General features: G+C 34.7%; 1 protein-coding gene across 1 annotated transcript; it reads right to left on the bottom strand.

Moving 5' to 3' along the window:
- Positions 1 to 580: 580 nt before the first annotated feature.
- LOC136216587 (transcription factor DUO1-like) lies at positions 581 to 3398 on the bottom strand. Its single transcript, XM_066003140.1, has 4 exons — positions 2985 to 3398; positions 2650 to 2902; positions 1236 to 2136; positions 581 to 709 (listed from the first exon to the last, which is right to left on the bottom strand). The coding sequence occupies exons 1-3, from the start codon at positions 3173 to 3175 to the stop codon at positions 1699 to 1701; spliced, it is 882 nt and encodes a 293-aa protein (XP_065859212.1). The 5' UTR covers positions 3176 to 3398; the 3' UTR covers positions 581 to 709; positions 1236 to 1698.
- Between the last annotated feature and the right edge of the window lie 16474 nt (positions 3399 to 19872).

Below are 19872 nucleotides of genomic sequence, written 5' to 3'. Positions count from 1 at the left end.
TCACTTTCAAGCACCATTCCGGGGCTCAACTGCTCCGTCCTTAGCTGCTACATCTGTATGCGACACATCCATTGATCAATTTCAAAACCAATCATGAATTGACTTCAAAATCACATTGACAGAGAAGAAAAACAATCAAAGCAAACAAACAAACTCCACATTTTCAATTCACGATTAGTAGATATCAACACGAAATAAACTTATCCACCTTAACCAGCCGAAAGTGACAGGTGCAGCCTCTTTTCGTGTTTGGTCGACCAGCATTTTTCTTCTTCGGGACATAAGTAGTCCTACTCTGTCGTACTAAGCCACCTTTCCAATGATCATCAGGACCAAGCGAACATCAATACCTAAATATTCAAATAGATCAACGAAATGGTCCCCGGATCACACGACTAAGAACTGCTGAATGTTGAATGGATATGGTAGAACTTACAGTATATATTCAAGAATTCCATCAGCCTTTTGCTTGAGAGATGTTTGTGGCGGCCGACGTCTTCTTGCTTCAACATGAAATCTTGTTGGACAGTCTTTATTTGCAGATTCACCTCTCACAAAATCATCCACCCTGGCAAAAAAGTATAAGAGCAAGTCTATCTATGTTGTCGCGCCAATCTTCAATCTTCGACCACACAAGTTCAGCAGCAGAAAATTCTAAAGTTGGGGGATTCTGTACAGGAAGAGACAGGATTTCGTCCCACCGAGTCATCTGCAATACACAAAACAGAAGCCATAAGCAATCATAAACCAGATTGCCTAAATAGAGGCGGAAATTCTCACACGATAACACTATTTACAGAGACAACTCGACTAACAAAAGATATAGATAACATAGCACGACTATGAAACCCCAACCCGAATTGCCACCCTAGCCATAAACCCAAGTTTCTTGAACTTGAAATGCAAATTTCTTACAATGTAAAAATCACACACCTAAGAATAAATCATACTTCAATTGCAAATCCCATCCAATTAATCCTAGCATCAAACAATAGTCTTAACACAAAAGGCCATCCCTACCAATCATCAAAACCTTTAGCACGAATAAGAGAATTTACATTAATCAAGCTTCCAAATAAACATTAAGTTCATCAATGAAGTAAAACAAGTTAATAACATGTTAAGCAAAGTGAAGGATAGCTGATTTCAAACCAGGAAGCAATTCAATTTATTGATTTTTTCATGGAAATTTTCTCACATTTATTCAGGTGATAATAAATACAGAGGCCACTCACCAATAAGGAGGAGAAAACCGGTGGCAACAAGGAAATAGCGGCGGCAGAAAACCGAGGAAGAACTCTGGTAATGGCGTTGTCTCGTATCTGCTGAAAACAGGAATTGGTACAGGGGATTTGCTTTGCGATGAACATTGTTGTGGTGTTATGAATAAAGTTGATTGAGCTTCAACTTTCAGATGAACTTGTTTGAATTTCTAAGACTAGGGTATTGGTGATAGTAGTGATGTTAATGTGTGCGTGTACGTGTGTATATACATATCAATATCGATTTGATTAAATGCTGATGACACGAGAAGGCGAAAACAAAATGGCAAATGCTGCTGATGTCTGCTAAAAGTGGTAAACTTAAACTATCATACCATCCATGTTAGTTAAAGACAATTAACAGTTAGAACAACAACTTAACAAGAATTACAGCTGAATGTACAAACAATAACAGTTCTGTAATCGTCGACTACTGCTAAGGGCTCGGAAGCTGTTCGATATTGTCGAACATGTCAGCAGGGATGTCGTCGAAGAAAATGTCCGGAGTTTCAGGGTTCTGAAAAGCTGGATCGAAAAATGGTGGCCCCAACGATCCAGTTTCAGGAGGTCCAAACACATTTATGAAAGGGTAAGGATCTTCAAGTCTGGCCAATACTTCCCGGCTTTCCGGAGAGAATGTAAGCTCCGGGTGAGGCTGTGGGATTTCATGGAATGGAATTTGCTGCTGCACCTGTAGCTCAGGCTCGACTTGAATGTGATTTGTATCGAAATCAGACATCTCATCCGTAGTTAATTGCAATTGAATCATAGCTAATGGTTGAGTAGTAGTAGCATTTTCGACGTAAGATGAGGAACACAGGTGAGCCCTTGCTGATGAATCTTCCTCCATTGAATAACTCTGTAACGGTGGTGCCTTAAAAGTGAAAAGAACACAATATGATAACACGATTTACAGTGATTGACACAACATGATTATAATCATAACAAACATATAGATGACATAACAACATAACAACATAACCCGAAATTGAAGTTCCTACAGCAATTATTAATAGAAGCATCAAAAAATTCTTCTCCCATTACATTACAATTCCCATTTCTGCCATTTTCAGATTTCTCAAATGCTTGTTATGCAAATTCACTTATTCGAATATTGATACATTTGTGGTCAATCGATTATTGATAGCCTAAAATTCAGTTAAAAACCAAACAATGTTGCACAGACAATGGAAATCCAAAACAGAATCATTATTCCTAAAACGTAGCCTTCAAATCGAAACAGAAACGGACACGAAAATGGAAATGGAAATCCGAAACAGAAACTGACACCGGAAAACATTATTCCTAAAACATAGCCATTAGACCGAAACAGAAAACAGACACAAACGAAACACAGAAATCAACAGAGAAAAATGAGCATTTTTACCTGAAAATCACAAACAACAGAAACTTCCTTCTTAGCCTTCTGTGGTTTCAGATTAGAAGAGGAAGAAGATGAACCAGTAGTGGATGAAGCCTGTAAAATCCTCGCAAGTCTCTTCTGTCTACTACTCCAAAAATTCTTGACATCATTATCAGTTCTTCCCGGCAAATACGTCGCAATTTTCGCCCATTTATTCCCAATTTGAGACTGCAATTCAATCACAACCCTCTCTTCCTCCGCCGTAAATTTACATCCACTGCAAACCAAAACACAAACTCAATCACTGAACTCCATAATTAACTCTTCCAATTAACAATTTAACAACTAAACTCAGTTACTTCTTCAAATTAGGTCGGAGCTTATTGACCCATCGGAGACGGCAGGATTTCCCGGTTCTCTTCAAGAGACCTTTGGATCGAATGGAGCTCCAGTCTCGAGCACCGTGTTTCTTCACATGGTTTATTAGTACTTCATCTTCTTCGGCTTTCCATGGACCTTTTCTTACCATGTCGTCTTTCTTTGCTTCCATTGATTCTGATTTCTGACTTGTGAGTGGGATGGTGGAAATGAGACGTGCACTTGTGTTTTCTCTCTCTAGTTCGTGATTCCTTTCCGGTGACTGTTAAGACGGTTATTGCCACTATCTGCAGTGACATGTCACGTGCCCGATTTTTTCTCTGCGTCTCCGAAATTGATGGTTTTGAACAACGTGCTTGACAGTGGTTAACTCGACGAGCGCCGGCGCCGTCTTCTTCCCCGGGGTTTCTCATTCTTGAGTGAATATCTGAAATTTGGCTCCAAAGGTTTTTTATTTGTCAAAAAAAAAAAAAAAAAAAAGACTATTTTAACCTTTGTTTATTGATTTTCTTTAGGTATTACTATTTACCGTTCCAAATTACTTATCACCGCCCCTACTCGGACAATGTTTCTAAAAAATCATAAAAGGTTTGCCGCAATAAAATCATTAAAGTTTTAATATTATCTCAATAAAGACACTTTGAACTTTTTTTAGTTATCTTTTTATCGAAATTGCTCATGTAGCATCTTAACGTCAGCGGCATCTAGTATATTAAAAAAAAAATTAACTACACATTTTAATTGATATCGATATGCCACGTAAATTAATTTGTGGTTAAAATTTTAATTAACAATCCTTATTTACTTGATTTAATTTGTGGTTAATTTTTTTTATTTCACATGATGTTTAAATATGTGATTAGATGTCACGTAATCAACTCCGATGAAAAAATGATCGAAAAACGTCCAAAGTTACTTTATTGGGATAAAAACAAACTTAAAATTGTTTTATTAAGACAAATTAAATTTTTGTGACATTTTAAAAACAATATATAAAATTTTGTGACCACCGGTACTAATTACTCTCAATATATCACCATTTAATATAAATTGTATTTTCCAAGAATAACTAATTAAAATCATAAAATGCCTATCAATAAAAGTAAAGCATTTACTTTAATTTCATAAAAAAATATTTACTTTAAATTTTATTTTTATTTATACGGAGCAATTTTAATTTTTTAACTTTATATTTCATCCATTCTTTTTTATATATCATTTATGGTTGTTGACCAAAACCAATACAATATTAATTATATTATTAAAATGATTAATTTACTCTCAATACTTCTCTTTTGAATTTTTAATTTCTATGCAAAAATTCTCTCTTTTGTTAAAATTTTATAGCTTAATTGAGATTATTTGCATTGATACTAAACTTTTCTCTCTTGTCATAAATAAGGGCAAAATTAAGAAAATATTTCTAAAAGTGCATTGATAATACAAAACGACATATAAAAAAAACAAAATAAAAAAAAAACTAAAACGTCATATAATAAAAAAACGGAGGGAGTATTTTTGAGGTTATTTAGGTATTGTTTGGGAGTAGAGAAAAAGTAAATGTTTAGAAAGAGAAAACTCCAAAAATAATAAAATTAAAATTTTGGTTCCATAATAAATGTGGTACTAAATAACTTTAATTATTAGGTCACTTTGAGGTCGTTGATGGTAATTTTTAAAGTGTCAAACTAAAAAATACTAGTTTGTAGTAAAACAAAAACCACAGTCCTTGTTTGGACATAACGAATTACACATATACATGTATAACAAAATGTGAAAACATAGAGACTTTTTTTTTTATCTTTTAGGATATAAGATTTAAAAAGTTACCTATTTTTTTATTTTTTTTTAATTTCAACTCGTAATTTATTATTATTTTAAAACATTGTAATTGAATACATACATATATCTATTATAATTCTCCCTAAATTATTTAACTACTCTATTCTAACCTTCTCTAACTTAGGCAATAGAGTGGAGTCTCTATCAATAGCCTCGTCGTGAGATGATTATCTTTCTGTGTTATCTCAAGCACCGAAAAATTCATCTCAGATAACGAAGTACTACCTCACATATTTTCATATATCAATATTTTAACATAATTTTTATTTATTTATTATTCATAATATTAGTATCAAATTAGTTAAAATGATTACTAGTAAAGTATAACTGAAAATTAAAAAGATAAAAACTCTTAGCTTATGCGCTTCTTAAAAAGTTATATTTATGTCTCAACTTGTTTAAAAAACTTATTGACTCTCCAAAAAGTATATTTTAGCTCCCTTTACTCTATATAAACACAGAACCAGAGATCATTGAAGCAGCCGATGGAGCTAGTTGGTTCACACAGGTCTTGACCATCTCTTTTACTGAGCTTGGTGTTAATGAAAGATAGGAAGATTAGCGATACTACTAGTATAAGCAAAACCCAAAAGATAAGCAACGCGAAATGTTAATTTATTAAGGAAGTTACTTGTCCATTCTTAACTCAACTACCATGAAACAAACATCTAAACGGCCATTTCAATTATGAGGAAAACCACTTTGTAACTAAAAGAAACACAGGGCTACAACAAAACAAAACAACAAAAAAGTTACCAAAAGCACACAGATCTATAACAAAATAAACAGGAACAGGAACTGGAAATTGTGATTGATAATTATGATCTGGTCGAGCTTAGTCAGATAACATCCAATAACCTCAATGAAGAATAAGCAAAACCCAAAATATAAGAAATACGAAAGGCCAATTTATTAAGGAAGTTACATATGCAACAAACATCTAAACAGCCACTTTTTTTTTTGAATGAAGGTTGGGCCTTGCCTGAAAATTTATTTGGAACTCTTGCAAGTTAATCCAATCTCCATTCAATCTGAAATTCTGAATAGGTTCATAGAGCTTTGACTGATCTTTTTTTGGGATGTCGAGCTGATCCGCTACGGACGGCACAATCCATCTATCAGACCAGAAATTAAGGATTGAATTTTCTCCAAACCACCAAACTGAATCCGCTCTGATTAATTCAAGGTTAGCTCTAATTAAGGACCAAATTGAGGAATTTGTGATGTATTTCTTAGGCAGTCCAGAGGGCTCAAAGAATCTCAGCCTGAGCAGATTGATTATGAAGCCATTTCCTTGCAGAAGATCCCAACTCAGTTTGGCCAGTAGAGCATCGTTGAAAATCCTGAGATCCTTGACGCCCAAACCACCATTAGCAATTTGTTGGCAGCAGATCCTCCAGGGGACCACAATTAGCTTTCTACCATCCCTGTCTCCTGTCCAGAGGAAATTGCGGATAGCCCTATTCACCTTCTCGATTAAAGAAACCGGCCAGCGGTACAGAAGGAAAGAATGCACAAGCGCTCCCGTTAAGGCAGATTTAACAAGAGTGAGTCTGCCGGCAAAGGAGAGAGAATGCCCCTTCCAAAGACTGAATTTGCTAAGAAATTTGTCCACCATAGGTCTCAATATTCTTGATCTCGGAGCTCCTTGAAAGAGCGGGACGCCTAAATAATTCAAGGGTAGGCTTGTCTGCATTATGCCCAGGATGCCAGAGAGACGATGTCTGCGCATAGAAGTAACAAAATTTCCAAATATGACTTGGGATTTGTTCAATTAACTGCCTGTCCAGATATTTCTTCATACTTGCTAAAGATTTCTTTTATGCATTTCATGTTTTTTGACGTAGCTTTTGCAAAGATCATCATGTCGTCAGCATATAGCAGGTGAGAGGGGAAAGCCTCCGTGCCGATGTAATTTATAGGATCAAATCTGCCTTCGTCAACTAGCCTTGAAATCCACCTTCCAAGATAGTCTTCAGTTATGCAGAACAAAATGGAAGATAGAGGATCGCCCTGTCTGACACCGCAAGAGCAACCAAAGAAACCTTTAATTCCTCCACCAAGAGCAATAGAGATTCGAGCTGATTTTAGGATTTCCAAAATCCAGTTCCTAAATTTCAGTGAGAAGCCAAACGATTCCAGGACGGTCAGCAGAAAGTTCCAATCTAGGGTGTCAAAAGCTTTTCTAATGTCAATCTTGAGAGCCATGTTACCTCCAAAACACTTCTTTTTAAGCATGTTTATACCTTCAGAGGCTGCAGCTATGCTATGATGAATACTTCTTCCTGCAAGGAAGCCAAATTGATTGTCAATTATAATTCTGGAGGCAATTGGGGCAAGTCTGTCGGCCAGAATCTTCGAAATTATCTTGTAGCTGAAATTCCCCATTGCAATAGGCCGGAATTGGTGAATTTCATTGGCCCCTTCTACTTTGGGAATCAAAGCCATGATTCTTGAGTTCAAGCCTGGAAGCATACAGCCTGAATCAAAAAAGCTAAGGACCGACTGACAGACATCATAGCTAACAATATCTCAGTAGTGCTGATAGAAAGTGCCTCCGAACCCATCTGGCCCAGGGGAGCTGTCCTTGCTCATGCTAAAAACCGCTTTACGAATTTCCTCAGGCAAGGGTCTCTGCGTCAACCTGTCATTGTCGTTATCAGTAATACTTTGAGGGATAACCGATCTCACGACTTCATGGTTAACTTGCCTCGAGCTGGCATTGAAGAGGGAGGCATAGTAGTTAACTACATGCTGAGTGACCACATTATCATCCGTAACAAGGGCATTATCAATCAACATACTGTCAATAGAGGACTGAATCTTACGAATTTTGGCCGATCGGTGGAAGAAAGAGGAATTTCTATCCCCAACGGCAAGCCATTTTTCCCTGCTTTTATCCCTGAATAATAATTCCTGTCTGTAAAGTTGAAGATCAAGGTTCTGTTGTGCTAATCTCTCTTCATCAAATCTGGCATCATTGAGACCCTCCCTAGAAATACTGCTTTGAATTACCTCAAGTCTTGCAAGTGCCTCAGAGATATTTCTGTCTACAGAACCAAAGACTTCCTTGTTCCAGACCTGAATCTTGTGTCTGAGAGATTTAAGCTTATAGCAAAGCAGTTGAGCTGGCAGGAGAGAGAGATTGCTGGAGGACCAGTGATCAGCTATGAGTTTTCTCAGTGAAGCATGGGTAGTCCACATGGTGAGAAAGCAAAACCTGCTTCTCTTGACAGCTCCATTCGCGCAGGATATGAAGATCGGGCAGTGATCAGATTTGTTTCGAGGCAGAATAGAGCATGTTATTTTGTCCCATCTATCCATAAAATGATCAGTAATCAATGCTCTATCAAGCTTGCATTCAACATGGTCATTTCCCCTTCTGCCATTTGACCACGTATAAAATAATCCAGAGCTTTCAACTTCTGTCAGCTCCCCATTTCTGATGAAGTCATGAAACTCACGACAGCTGCTCTCGGAGGGGCTCCTTCCTGTTTTCTCATGTGCTCCAGTAATTGCATTGAAGTCTCCCATAACAATTCTATTATCACAGGCCGTACTCGCAATTATTGACTCCCAAAGGTTTCTCCTCCTGTTGGCATTATTATCTCCATAAACAAAAGAAATCTGGTAATCGATTTGATTCAGGCTGTATTTAAAAGTGATGTGCTACTCGTGCCTGATCACATTGGAGCAGCTGGTAGTGGTGCCAGTTTTGCTAAACACCCAAATTGAGTTGTTATGGTTGTACTCGATTCTATTCATACCAATTGAATTTCAGAAACTGTGGTGAATTCTGGCAAACTCTACCATCGGTTCCGCTAAACACAGGAAATCCGGATGATTAGTTCTACAGAGAAGTTTAAGAGCTCTCTGAGTTCCTTCATTCAGAATTCCTCTGCAATTCCAGTATAATAGGTTCATATGAATTTAATAGGCGGACGAGTTCTTCCCTGTAGACGAGATTCACTCTTACTACCTTTCTTCTTTTTGCGATGTGTTATCCAATCGCTTGTCTCGGCAGCAAACTCATTGACAGTGCATATTTCTCTGTTGCTAGTGCGAATCATGTGTTGTGTCCATTCATGAGATTCAGATAGATAATTTACCTGTTTAGGCAGCCCCTCTGGCAGCTGAAACTCGAACTCTGAGTCTGCTCTAGAACCCTTATCATCCTCACTTTCGTCTCCCCAGGCATCACCTTGCTCAGGCTCTTGCTCAGCTCCCACGTTTTGGTGTAACACCATTTGGAGATTAGGTGTTTCGTATATCATTTCATCATCCCTATTTACAGGAGCAGCAGCTTCCGTGTTCTCTGTTTCAGCCTGTTGACGACGCCAAACCATATTGCTAGGCTTTTTTGGCTGTGCGATTTTCTGTGGCTGTGATGCGACATTTCTCCTGCAGACTGAGGATGAGTGTCCTACTGAGAAGCAAGTTCCACATAGCGGAGGAAGATTCTCGTATTCTAGGAATACCCATTGTTTGTGATTATCAGTATCAACTCTTAGCCTATCCTGAATCTCTTGAGATAGCTCAACATCTATAAGCACCCTTACGTAGTGCCCAAATTCCCCATTAACAGTGTTCTTATCAAATCGTATGGGCACCCCAACAGCTCTAGCAATACTAGCTATGATTCTGGTATCCCAGAATTCCCAAGGTAAATTATAGAATCTTACCCAAACTTGTGCAGACGTGGACTTGTGGAGTTCTGGATTGAATCCTGGACTCCAGGGTGAGAACCTGATGATTCCTGGCTTAAGCGAAATTGCTCCCTGGCTCCAGATAGCTTGAAGAGCTAATTCATCCGGCATGACAATTTGGTAGAAACCCTTGCCCAGGGAGATAAGTTTCCAGTCCAAATTTCTTTTCCAGAATTGATTTAGCTTCTGCTTAAGATTAGAATGCTTCCATGGTTTTTCACCCTTGCTCAGTGTTACCCGCCCAATAACAGAGTGTTGAACTGCTTTGATTCGTTCTTCATAAAGCGTTTGTGAAATCCTGATTGCTTTGAATCCCCCCTCCTCGGTAACCGACGGCAAAGCGGAGTTGGGAGCATTCGTTATCGTGGGAATGGTCGTCTTGACAGAGGATTTCTTAAGAACGTCTGCAAAAGAAGCAGATGGTTTTGCGGTATCAGCTGCAGAAAGTTTGGAGAAATATTTCCTGTCAAATAAGTGGCCAATGGCACAGCTCGCATCATCGTCAACGATCGTCATGGCGGTGTTGGCGGTAGGCTAGGTCATCGGCCAGCGGCGCCCTCCATTTTTCTCAAATAACTTATTTTCGATCTAGCTTTTATTTTGTTTCTTTAATCCTCCGATTGAATTAGATTCCTTAGTGAAGCAGATTTTGGAACCAAATGAGAAACAGTCATCTAAACAGCCACTTCAATTCTGAAGAAAACCACTTGGTCCAACTAAAAGAAACATGGAACTACAGCAAAACAAAAGCCGAAAAAGTTACCAAAAGAACACCGATCTATAGCAAAACAAACAGAAACTGAAAATTATGGTTATGAGTAAGATTACCTTGTGAAGAGTTTCGACAGCATTGGTCATGGTGACATTGGTCAACTTGGCAGTGATCTTGTTCTTTTTACAGAGGGCTTTGAGATCTTTTCGAGCAAGGCTCTGAAAATCCATTTGGAATGGAAAATAAAGAAATGAATATCTAAAAGAGATTGAGCAATAAGCTAATTGAAAAAACTCTTAACACCAACTTTTTTAAACTTAGCTTTTTGGACCCAATAAGATACCAACAGCTTAAGATTTCCTTTCTTGTTCAAAGAATCCTTGTGAGAGAAATGGAGGAGGAGAGAAGGGGAGACAAGACGAAGAAAGAGAGCACAAAAAGAAGAGAGAAGAAGGTGGCCCAAAAATCGAAGCTTTAAAATTGAAAATGGCGTTTTTGTGAAAGCATGATGGGAAGGGAGACACGAATTCGTAGATAGAAAGGTAGGTAATACAGTGTCATTTGACTACTAGGTTGCTGAATTTCGTTAGTGAATGGCAGGGCAATATGGTCAATTCGGGTGAAAGGGTAATTTTGGAAAAATTGTGGCACAATATTCTCAATTTCAATGTTACAATCTTCCACTTTAATAGTTACTAGAACAAACCCCTCGCTTTGCTTTGGGTGTATAAAAAAATAATAATTTGTTATTGGTATATAATTTTTTAAAAAGTTGATATTCAGAATTAATTTAAATGGTCTATAAATGAGATTATAATGAAATTGTAGTTTGCAAATAGAGAACATTGCAAATAATTAATATATAGTCGTAGATTTACAACCAAAATAGATTAAGTAAAACTTAGATTTACAACCATGTCAAGTTTAGATTTGCAACCAAAATAGCTTAAGTAAAGCTTAGATTTACAATCAAATAGCTTAAGTAAAGTCCAGATTTACAACCAAAATAGGTTAGCTGAAGTTTGTATTTACAATCAAAACAGATTCCTATTATAGTAAGCAAAAAATTTAAAGCATGTGATGGTTCTGTCATGCTGATGAACATTGATTTTTGCTTGGATTACCTGAGATAAAAAAAAGAATATGAGAAAGTTGTTTTAGATAAAACAACGTGTTGTTCATTAGTAAATGAATTACAACTTACTTCATTTTTTGTTTTTTCTTTGACACTAAACCTGTCAGAAGCTCATCAGATTCTGCAGTATGAACAACCATTTGAGGAGGTTTGTCATGGAGAGTGAGTGGAGCAGTAGAGTTTGAATTTTCTTTATCAGTTGGTAGGATTTGAAGTTTTTTACGGTGATGGATGTACTGGATTGAGATGCAGAAGATTGAGAAAGCAAGTGTGTGGAGGAGACAGAAATTGGGCTGGGAATTTCTGGCTTAATGGGGGTAGATTCATCATTGAAAATATGTGTCATTTTGAATGAAATGTTCGATGCATCCTGAACTCTACTACTCATAACAACTTGGAAAACTTTATCTAATCCACAAATTTTTGACATTATTGATGACATTTCATACCGATCTTTGAAGGTTGCTGTCAGGTTGCTTGTAGGAATTCCTATTAATTTTGCAGCTAAATGTCCAAATAGCACAAAAGGAGTAATTCCTATTTTATCTTCAGCAATTATTGTCAATTTGTACCTATCGAATTTAACAACTGAATTATTAACAACTAATTGTAAAGTGGTATAAATATTTTTAAGCAAAAAAGAAGCATCCGGAAAAAAATATAGAAAATTGAACTTTACTAATGGATAGGAAGTTCTGTCACTTCACCACATTTCTTGCACCAAACCTTATCTTCATAGTTTGGGTAAATTTCATACATGGTGTATAACGTTTACCTTATTTCACACTTTGGTGTACAACCTTCATTTTGTCTCACTAATATATACGACCTTATAGGTGACCTCACACTATGGTGTATGGCCGGTTAAAATGACCAGTCAACGCGCCATGTCAGCAGTTTGACCAGTCTAAAAGTAAAAAAAGTTGACCAATCTAATATGAAATTACTTTTATACCCTTGTCTAACATCCACCATTTTCTCTCTCCTTCATTTGTTATTTACGTTTCTCTCTAACCCTCCCTGTCTTTCTTTCACCCTCCCTTTCTCTCTCTAAAACCAGCTGCAACCCTTCTCTCTCTAAAATTCAAACTATATTCACAGCATTAACCCAATCAGACAGTTCCATTAGAGATAAAATTCAAATTGTAAAATTCAAATAAAATGGTGCGAACGCAGCTTTTCAATTAGAGATAAAATGATTAAATTTCAGTGTGTTCATTCTTGGAGTAATCAGTAATAAGAAATTTCAAAAAATCAATGGAATGACGGAAGCAGCAAAGGGAATGATGGAAGCAGCGGCCGAATTGATCTCACGTGTCAAATCTATAGATTCTGGAAAAAAGAAATGGGTATGGAAGAATTGACACCAATTTAAAGGGTTTAATAGTTGAGTGGAAGATTGATTGAAATGAGTAAACCACCAAATTAATGAATTTGAGTTTTTTATTCATTCTTTCCATGAATCATCCAAGTTGATCTCTACTTTCAGTAGTGGCAATGAATTGATTGGTTTTCTATAAGTTTTGTCTTTGGTTGCTATTTTCCCAATTTCTCTTTTTCTGCTTGGTTTATGCAGATACAACAGTTCAGACGGAACTTGGGGTTGGGCTTTCATTTGATGAACATTGGTTATTTGCTTATTTTCCTCGCATTCGAAGAGTATATTGAATGTCAGTGAGTGATAATTATGGGTGTCAAATGTACAACACCGACGGAACACATCTTCGTTGTTAGACGTCGTAGCTCTTTAGACTGCAACTAGATTGAGTGGAAGAAGATGATGTTTGAGCAAAAAAAGAGTAGAGAGTTTGAAATGTTTAAAATGATCTAGGGTTGAAGATTAGAAGAAATGGTGGTTTTCTTTGCAGTGGAATCTGCCCATGGATTTAGAAATGCACGGTGAGGATTTAGAAATGGAAGGTGAGGAGATGGTTCATCCGAAGGAGAGAGAAAAATTTTAAGAAATGGGAGAGAGAGAAAGAAATGAAGAAAAGGTGATGGGGTATAATTATATTTGAACATAAGGTGGGTTCTACATTTTGTAGAGAATGTGTTGAAAAAAGATGACATAGCAGGTTTGACTGGTTTGACCGGTCATTTTTACTTGCTATACACCATGTTGGGAGGTCACCCATAAGGTTGTATATATTAGTGAGACAAAATGAAGGTTGTACACCAAACTGTGAAATGAGACAAAGGTTGTACACCATTGATGAAATTTACCCTCATAGTTTTGTAAACCACTTTTGCATCGTTGACATGCTCTATACCACCAGCCATCACTACAATCTATTTCTTTCATTTTAGCTTTGCATGTGTATTTTGTGGCCTAATGAAAAAGGTAAAAGTTAGGTGAAGTTAATTAGTTTTGAATATGTCTAAAAAAATTTAAACATAATATTTAACCTTCTCAACATGGATGTCCAATTCCAGAAGTTGCTGAATACTTTTGCAGTTGTTATTTTTCTCAGATTCAATATCTTTAATAATGACAGCCTCTTTTGTAACTTTCACTAACTTTGGACTTGTGTCATTCAAGCTAATAGTAGAATGATATTGTTTTATATTAAGAAATAATACTATATAAAACAGATTTAGTTTATATGCAATGTATATACCTATTCACAATATGGTCAACTTCAGGTATTTCAGGATTAATGTAGAATTTTGTGGCTGTTGTGCTGTTAAGTGTGGAAGTATCTGGAGAGGAAATGGAATAAGTTATTAGGGAAATGAAAAAAAAATTAAGTGTAAACATTTATTTAAGAAATGAGAAGGATGAACTAAACCATTGAAAGGTTTGACGATCATGGCGACAAATGTAACGATCACTGGACAGTCTTTAGCAATTGCGAGTACATTTTCCTCTGGAAATGAAATAGCTGTTTGCCCCCAAAGAGTTACTTCAATTTGATTTCCACTAAAAAAATAGTGAAAAGTTAATTGGAGTTTGAAATCATCATCTAATAAAGGGAATGAAAGTATTAGATTCTAAAAAATATATTCATATAAACTTAATATCATTACAAGTATTTACTGGTCGTTTCTAGGGTGGATTATCTTTTGGATCCCCAATTGATAACGATTAGAAAAATCTTATACTTACTAAAAATTTATATCAGACTACTTAAAAAAATCAATTTCATAAGTAGAGGAACATATGAGTTTATAGCAGCATATTGGAGTTAATAGATTTAACTATTGGGTTTTTATAAGATGGAAGACCAATTAAATGCTATGTAATTTAGAGGTACACATGTATGTTATTAACGAATGTTTATGATATTAAACACTCAATCAAATATGTTTTATTTAGTATTATTGAACACATGTATGTGGAATAATAATTTTAATATGTACATTAACTATTTACATTGTTGAGATTTAAAAGCAAAATTAAGATGTAATGAAATTAAATATTAGTGTATACCCAATATCTCGTAAGAAAAGGGTTCTCTTATCCTTTATTTGGTTTGAAACCATTGTTGGTGCAATGTCTTCAATAATGACTAATTGTCCAACAGCATCTGAAAATGAAAAGGAACATGTAAGTGATAAAATAATCATGTATGGTATAATTAATATTGTAAGAGCACTTACCACATAAGTAATCTACAAAACCACTTCTCATTTTTATACTATTGAAGTTAAGGAAATTGAAATTATCATAAGGAATGTGAGAATCAGATTCTTCAAGTTTTTTGACAAAGACATTGGGAGGAAGTCTGATGCGGAAAGGGTGATTGCTTATCTTATAGTTACTTTGAGCTAGTATGATAGTGAATCCAAAAATATGGTAAATGGATCCCTCTTGCAGTAAATCACGGATTTGAGAAGCAAATTGTTTTGGTATAGTTCCATGTAAGGTATCACCCTGTTTTCAAAACAGAAAAAAAAATTAATTATTAATATACAAAATATAGTAAAGTATAATAGCAATAAACTGAGAAGTATGATAAAAATAACAATGAAACTTGAAGGATATAAAAATACCATTTAATCAATAAAAAGTTGGCCAGAACTGAAAATCTGGTTTGGATTGTATGGGTTGATGAAATCCCAGGAACGCGCTACACGAACCTTTATGCATATTTGCTTGTTGTCCTTGTTGATGTCTTTTAATGGTGTATATGTCATCTTAAATGGTTATATGGTTGTAAAAATAATGAAAATGAAACTTATTAAGCAACATAATCAAAACCAACAATAATAAGTTATTAGAAGAGTGGAAGAGTAAAGAGAGAACCTGAAATTCCATTTTTTTTAGACTGAGTGCTTTTCTTTCAAAGGAAAGAAGTAGTAGTAAAATGTTAGATTGTAGAAAAGTTGAAAAGAAAGATGAAAGTTGGAGAAGATAAGGAGTTACTTAAGTAATAAGATAATGGTTTGAGAGTTGAAAAGTTAGCAGTGTATTTTAATTATATAACATTTGTCAAAATCATAATGGGGAGTAGGAAAATATATGGTCATTTGTCAAAATTACAATGAATAGTAGGAAAATATATTGACATTTGTCAAAATGAATATGTGAACATTTGTTAAAATCGTAATGAGTAGTAGGGATATGTGGACATTTGTCAAAATGAATATGTGGACATTTGTCAAAATCATAATGAGTAGTAAGGATATGTGGACATTTGTCAAAATTAAAGGATATGAACATGTGTCAAATTAATAATGAATTATAGGAATATATGGACATTTGTCAAAATTAAAGGATATGCATCAAATTTATTGGGGGACATAATTTTTTTTTATTCAAGTAATATATTATGCTGTATTAAAGAGTGGTGTTAAAGTGTTACCAAATCAATTTAATATGGACTCACCTATGTATAAATGAACATAGAATTAAAAGACAATGAAAAAATGAACAGTATAATAAATTATAATAAATTTGTAATTGAACTAAAAACAATTTAAAAATGTTATTGATTATTAATTCAAAAGTCAGCGTAATGAAAATAAAACATCATATAATAGTTACATAGTTATTTATGGAAAAAAAAAGAATATATTTTATAAATATTTACATGGTTAGGATTATATTATGAAGGGGGAATGTGTCAAACTTTTACAGGATACATGTGGTTGTTGTTTCTTCTTTACTCTCTTGAGCCCCATCCAACTGAATGTTGATCGGTAAAAAAAAAGCATGCAGTAAGTAAATATTGTTTTTCATTGTTGTTGTTTAGTGTTGCATGTCACATTGTTATAAACTTCAATAGGTGTATCAAATTTGGATGTCAATATGATATAAATGCAAAGAAGAAATTGTGTTTAGTTTAAAGGGTTAAATTCAAAAGTACCCCTAAGGTTTACAATATTCGGTTGAACAGTTTCATGCCATCTTCTTTAAACCTATTTTGAATCAACACATAGATCATTACCATCCATATTAAATAGTCATAGTTTCTAATTTTAAGATAAAATGATGACTCAATAAATGTTCAGAATTATAATAAATATCCAGAATTGAATTGTCCTAAAAACTCAGTCTGAATTTGGCTCCAGTTCAGTTGGATCCGGATACTTAATGCCTAGCTGATATGCTGTAAAGCTTTTATTGTTATTTGTGTTTGAGAATTTATGGATATATGACATTAACTTGATGAAAGTCTTCTTGGTGAATTCATCAATGTAATTTCTAGAATTCAGTGATTTTTTTATATAAGACAAATCAATTTGTCTATGTTTGGTAAAATTCTGAAATAGTTGTTTTTTTAAATTTCTTTTTAGTAAAGTATGTTATGCCTTTGTTTTATTTATTTATGATTAAAGTTGAGAGATCAATGTATAAGGTAATTACATCAATTAGCTCAATTAACATAAAATGATAAATGACTATAAGGCAATGAAAAACAATTAGCATAAATGAGATTCTACTAATCGAGAAGATTGAGCAATTAACATAAATGATATTTTATGGATAACATATTCGGCTAACAAAATGAACCGTGGGCCTAAAAGTGACAGGATAGTAAAGCGTACGTTCTTAGAAATTCAAACGACCCTGTTAGGCTTTGTTGAGTGCCATAATATAATGAGTTATGAAAAACCTTATTTGCAAGCATTTTTCATTCATTTTCAACTGTTTTCAGGAAGTTTTCACCTAGGCCAACATGCACTTCAAATACTAACTTATTTTCACCCTTGGGTTTTCCTGCATTTTCAGCTTTGGCTTGAGAAATTTCATTGATTCTTACATCATTTCACAATAGAGTGATAATCTGTCCTCATATTTATTTGGGGAGAGACTAACTGATACTCGAATTCTTATCTTTCAAAGGAAAAGCACACACATACATGCAACATATCAAAATATCAAATTGTATATTCTATGCCTTAAGACAGCTTATAATCCCAGCACATGCCTTTTTCGGCTAAAATACGTAAAATACCATCAAAAGAAGGATATTGGATTAAGGTAAGCAATTTGGTTGTTACGGTATAGAAATATAAGAGGGTCAGAGGACCACGTAAATCCTTAGAAAACCCAAAGATATGAACAGGAAATCAATTGTGGAGACTGGTGACCGAAAACAATGAATTAGGGTTTGGATTTAACCCTTCAACTCGTTCAGATCTTGTAACCAAAACCATCTAAACATCAACAGGAATTAAAAGAATTAATTAAATAATTTCAATTTTCTTACTTTAAAACAAAAGTTTCTTTTACTTCATTATACTCTTTCAAGTTTAAGCCAGGAAACATAGTATTATTTAAGTTAGAGATTACATTTTATGGTTTCGCCAATACTCACCAAATAAACAAAGAAGAACAAATTAGAATGAAAGATTGACATCATGCAACACATTTACCACCATTGACTAAAAGAGAAATTACATGCTTGATGAAGGATTCAAGAATTGAACTGTATGGAGATAGTTGGAAGAGAAATAATCAACACAGAAAAACAAAAGGATCTAAAAACAATTTCATAAATAAAAAGAAGACATGAGATTCAAATAAAAGACAAATTCATTACAATAATCAAACAAAATTCTAATCATAAAGTTAAATAAAGTCTGCGAAAAGAAGAGAGAAACTATGAAAATCAATGAACTTATAAGAGAAACAAAGAAAATAGTTTTAGTATGGAAAATAAAAAAGAATTGATATGGAAAAATAAATAAAGAAAATATCTGTATATGTCAATCAATTTTATATTTTTATTTTTAGCACCACTTTTTTTTGGCCCTTTTCCACTTAATTTTACTGGGCATCCAATGTCTTTTAATGAGCAAGACTTACACTTATCTTCATGGAATCATCTAGGTCTTACTATTCGTACAAATGGAAAACAGCATTGGAGCATTCGTAAGAAACCTAAGACTGAATTATTCAAGGAGCTCAAGCTATCTGCCAATAGGGAAGGGCCCCAGGATGATGAGTTGAATGTAGAGAAGCTTGTAGGAGCAATCTTCTGATAGATCGTGTGTAGCTAATCCAGAGAGTTCTGATGTTAAAAAGTGCAAACGGAGGAAGCAGTTGCTCCAGTTTGACAGACCTGCATTTTTTGGTATTTGGCCTAAGAAAAGGTGAACATCTTTTCCTTGAGATCTTGTGTGTGCATCTACATCAAATATATAAAGTATAGCCTAAAATTCTTAGAATTAAGGGTCAAAATTCATGGCCATTTTAACCCAAATCGAAGTTTAGGTATCAACTCAGTCCCGAAGTTTGTAAAACTTGACAATTTGACAAACTTTTAGGTATTAAAACTGATTGCTTTTGGGCTAATTTGTCAGGTAATGCCTTTTCATTGGCTAATATCATCCATCAAGATGTTGCCCTTTGTTTTACTACTGTGTATTTGGTATGGATCTGATTTATGAATTGGTGGGTGGATGTTATCAGTAATGTTATTGGACCACGACACCCTTTAAGGAAGGAACCAGACTTGGAATATGATGTTGGAAGTGATGAAGAATGGGAAGATCACTTATGATGTTGGAATATGATGTTGGAATATGTGTTCTTGAAATTGTTTAAATAAAAGTTGAGAATAAGAGAAAGATATCCTGAATGGCATTATAATCACTTATTCTACAGGAGGATCCTGGTGAAAACCTCTCAGATTGTGATAAGGATGAAGAAGAAGAAGGTTTAGTTCAATTGGTTCCATGACAATATGTATTACTATTAATGATACTCGTGTTCTCTATACACATGCTCTTGTTGTTAGATGTTGATTCTCTTTGTGCAATTTTATTCTTCGTTTTTAGGTTTTGGCTTGACATTGCTTAACATTAGGTTTTAGAAGTGCACAAGTTTTCAAATCGACTGTGTACAGCTGCCTATTACTTTAGACATTTATATCCATTCTTGTTTTACCTTTTGCATTCAGGGAGTTGAAGTTGACATAATGGAAATCGAAGAACCTAGAGGTTCATCCAATTGCAATCAGGACTTAGAGAGTGAGGAATTTCGTAAATTGCTTCAATAGCAAAAGTTTTTGAACAATTTAACA

Source organism: Euphorbia lathyris, chromosome 2, assembly GCF_963576675.1.
Source record: "Euphorbia lathyris chromosome 2, ddEupLath1.1, whole genome shotgun sequence".
NCBI lineage: Eukaryota > Viridiplantae > Streptophyta > Magnoliopsida > Malpighiales > Euphorbiaceae > Euphorbia > Euphorbia lathyris.
This window is presented reverse-complemented; position numbering and strand designations above follow the sequence as displayed.

Bases quoted from the DNA above. Each gene is read 5' to 3' on its own strand.
- LOC136216587 (XM_066003140.1), bottom strand. From the start codon at position 3,175: ATGGAAGCAAAGAAAGACGACATGGTAAGAAAAGGTCCATGGAAAGCC. The intron at 2,903-2,984 runs GTAACTGAGTTT...TTTGGTTTGCAG, and splicing joins CTCCGACCTAATTTGAAGAA to TGGATGTAAATTTACGGCGG. The intron at 2,137-2,649 runs GTAAAAATGCTC...TTCACTTTTAAG, and splicing joins CTGTTGTTTGTGATTTTCAG to GCACCACCGTTACAGAGTTA.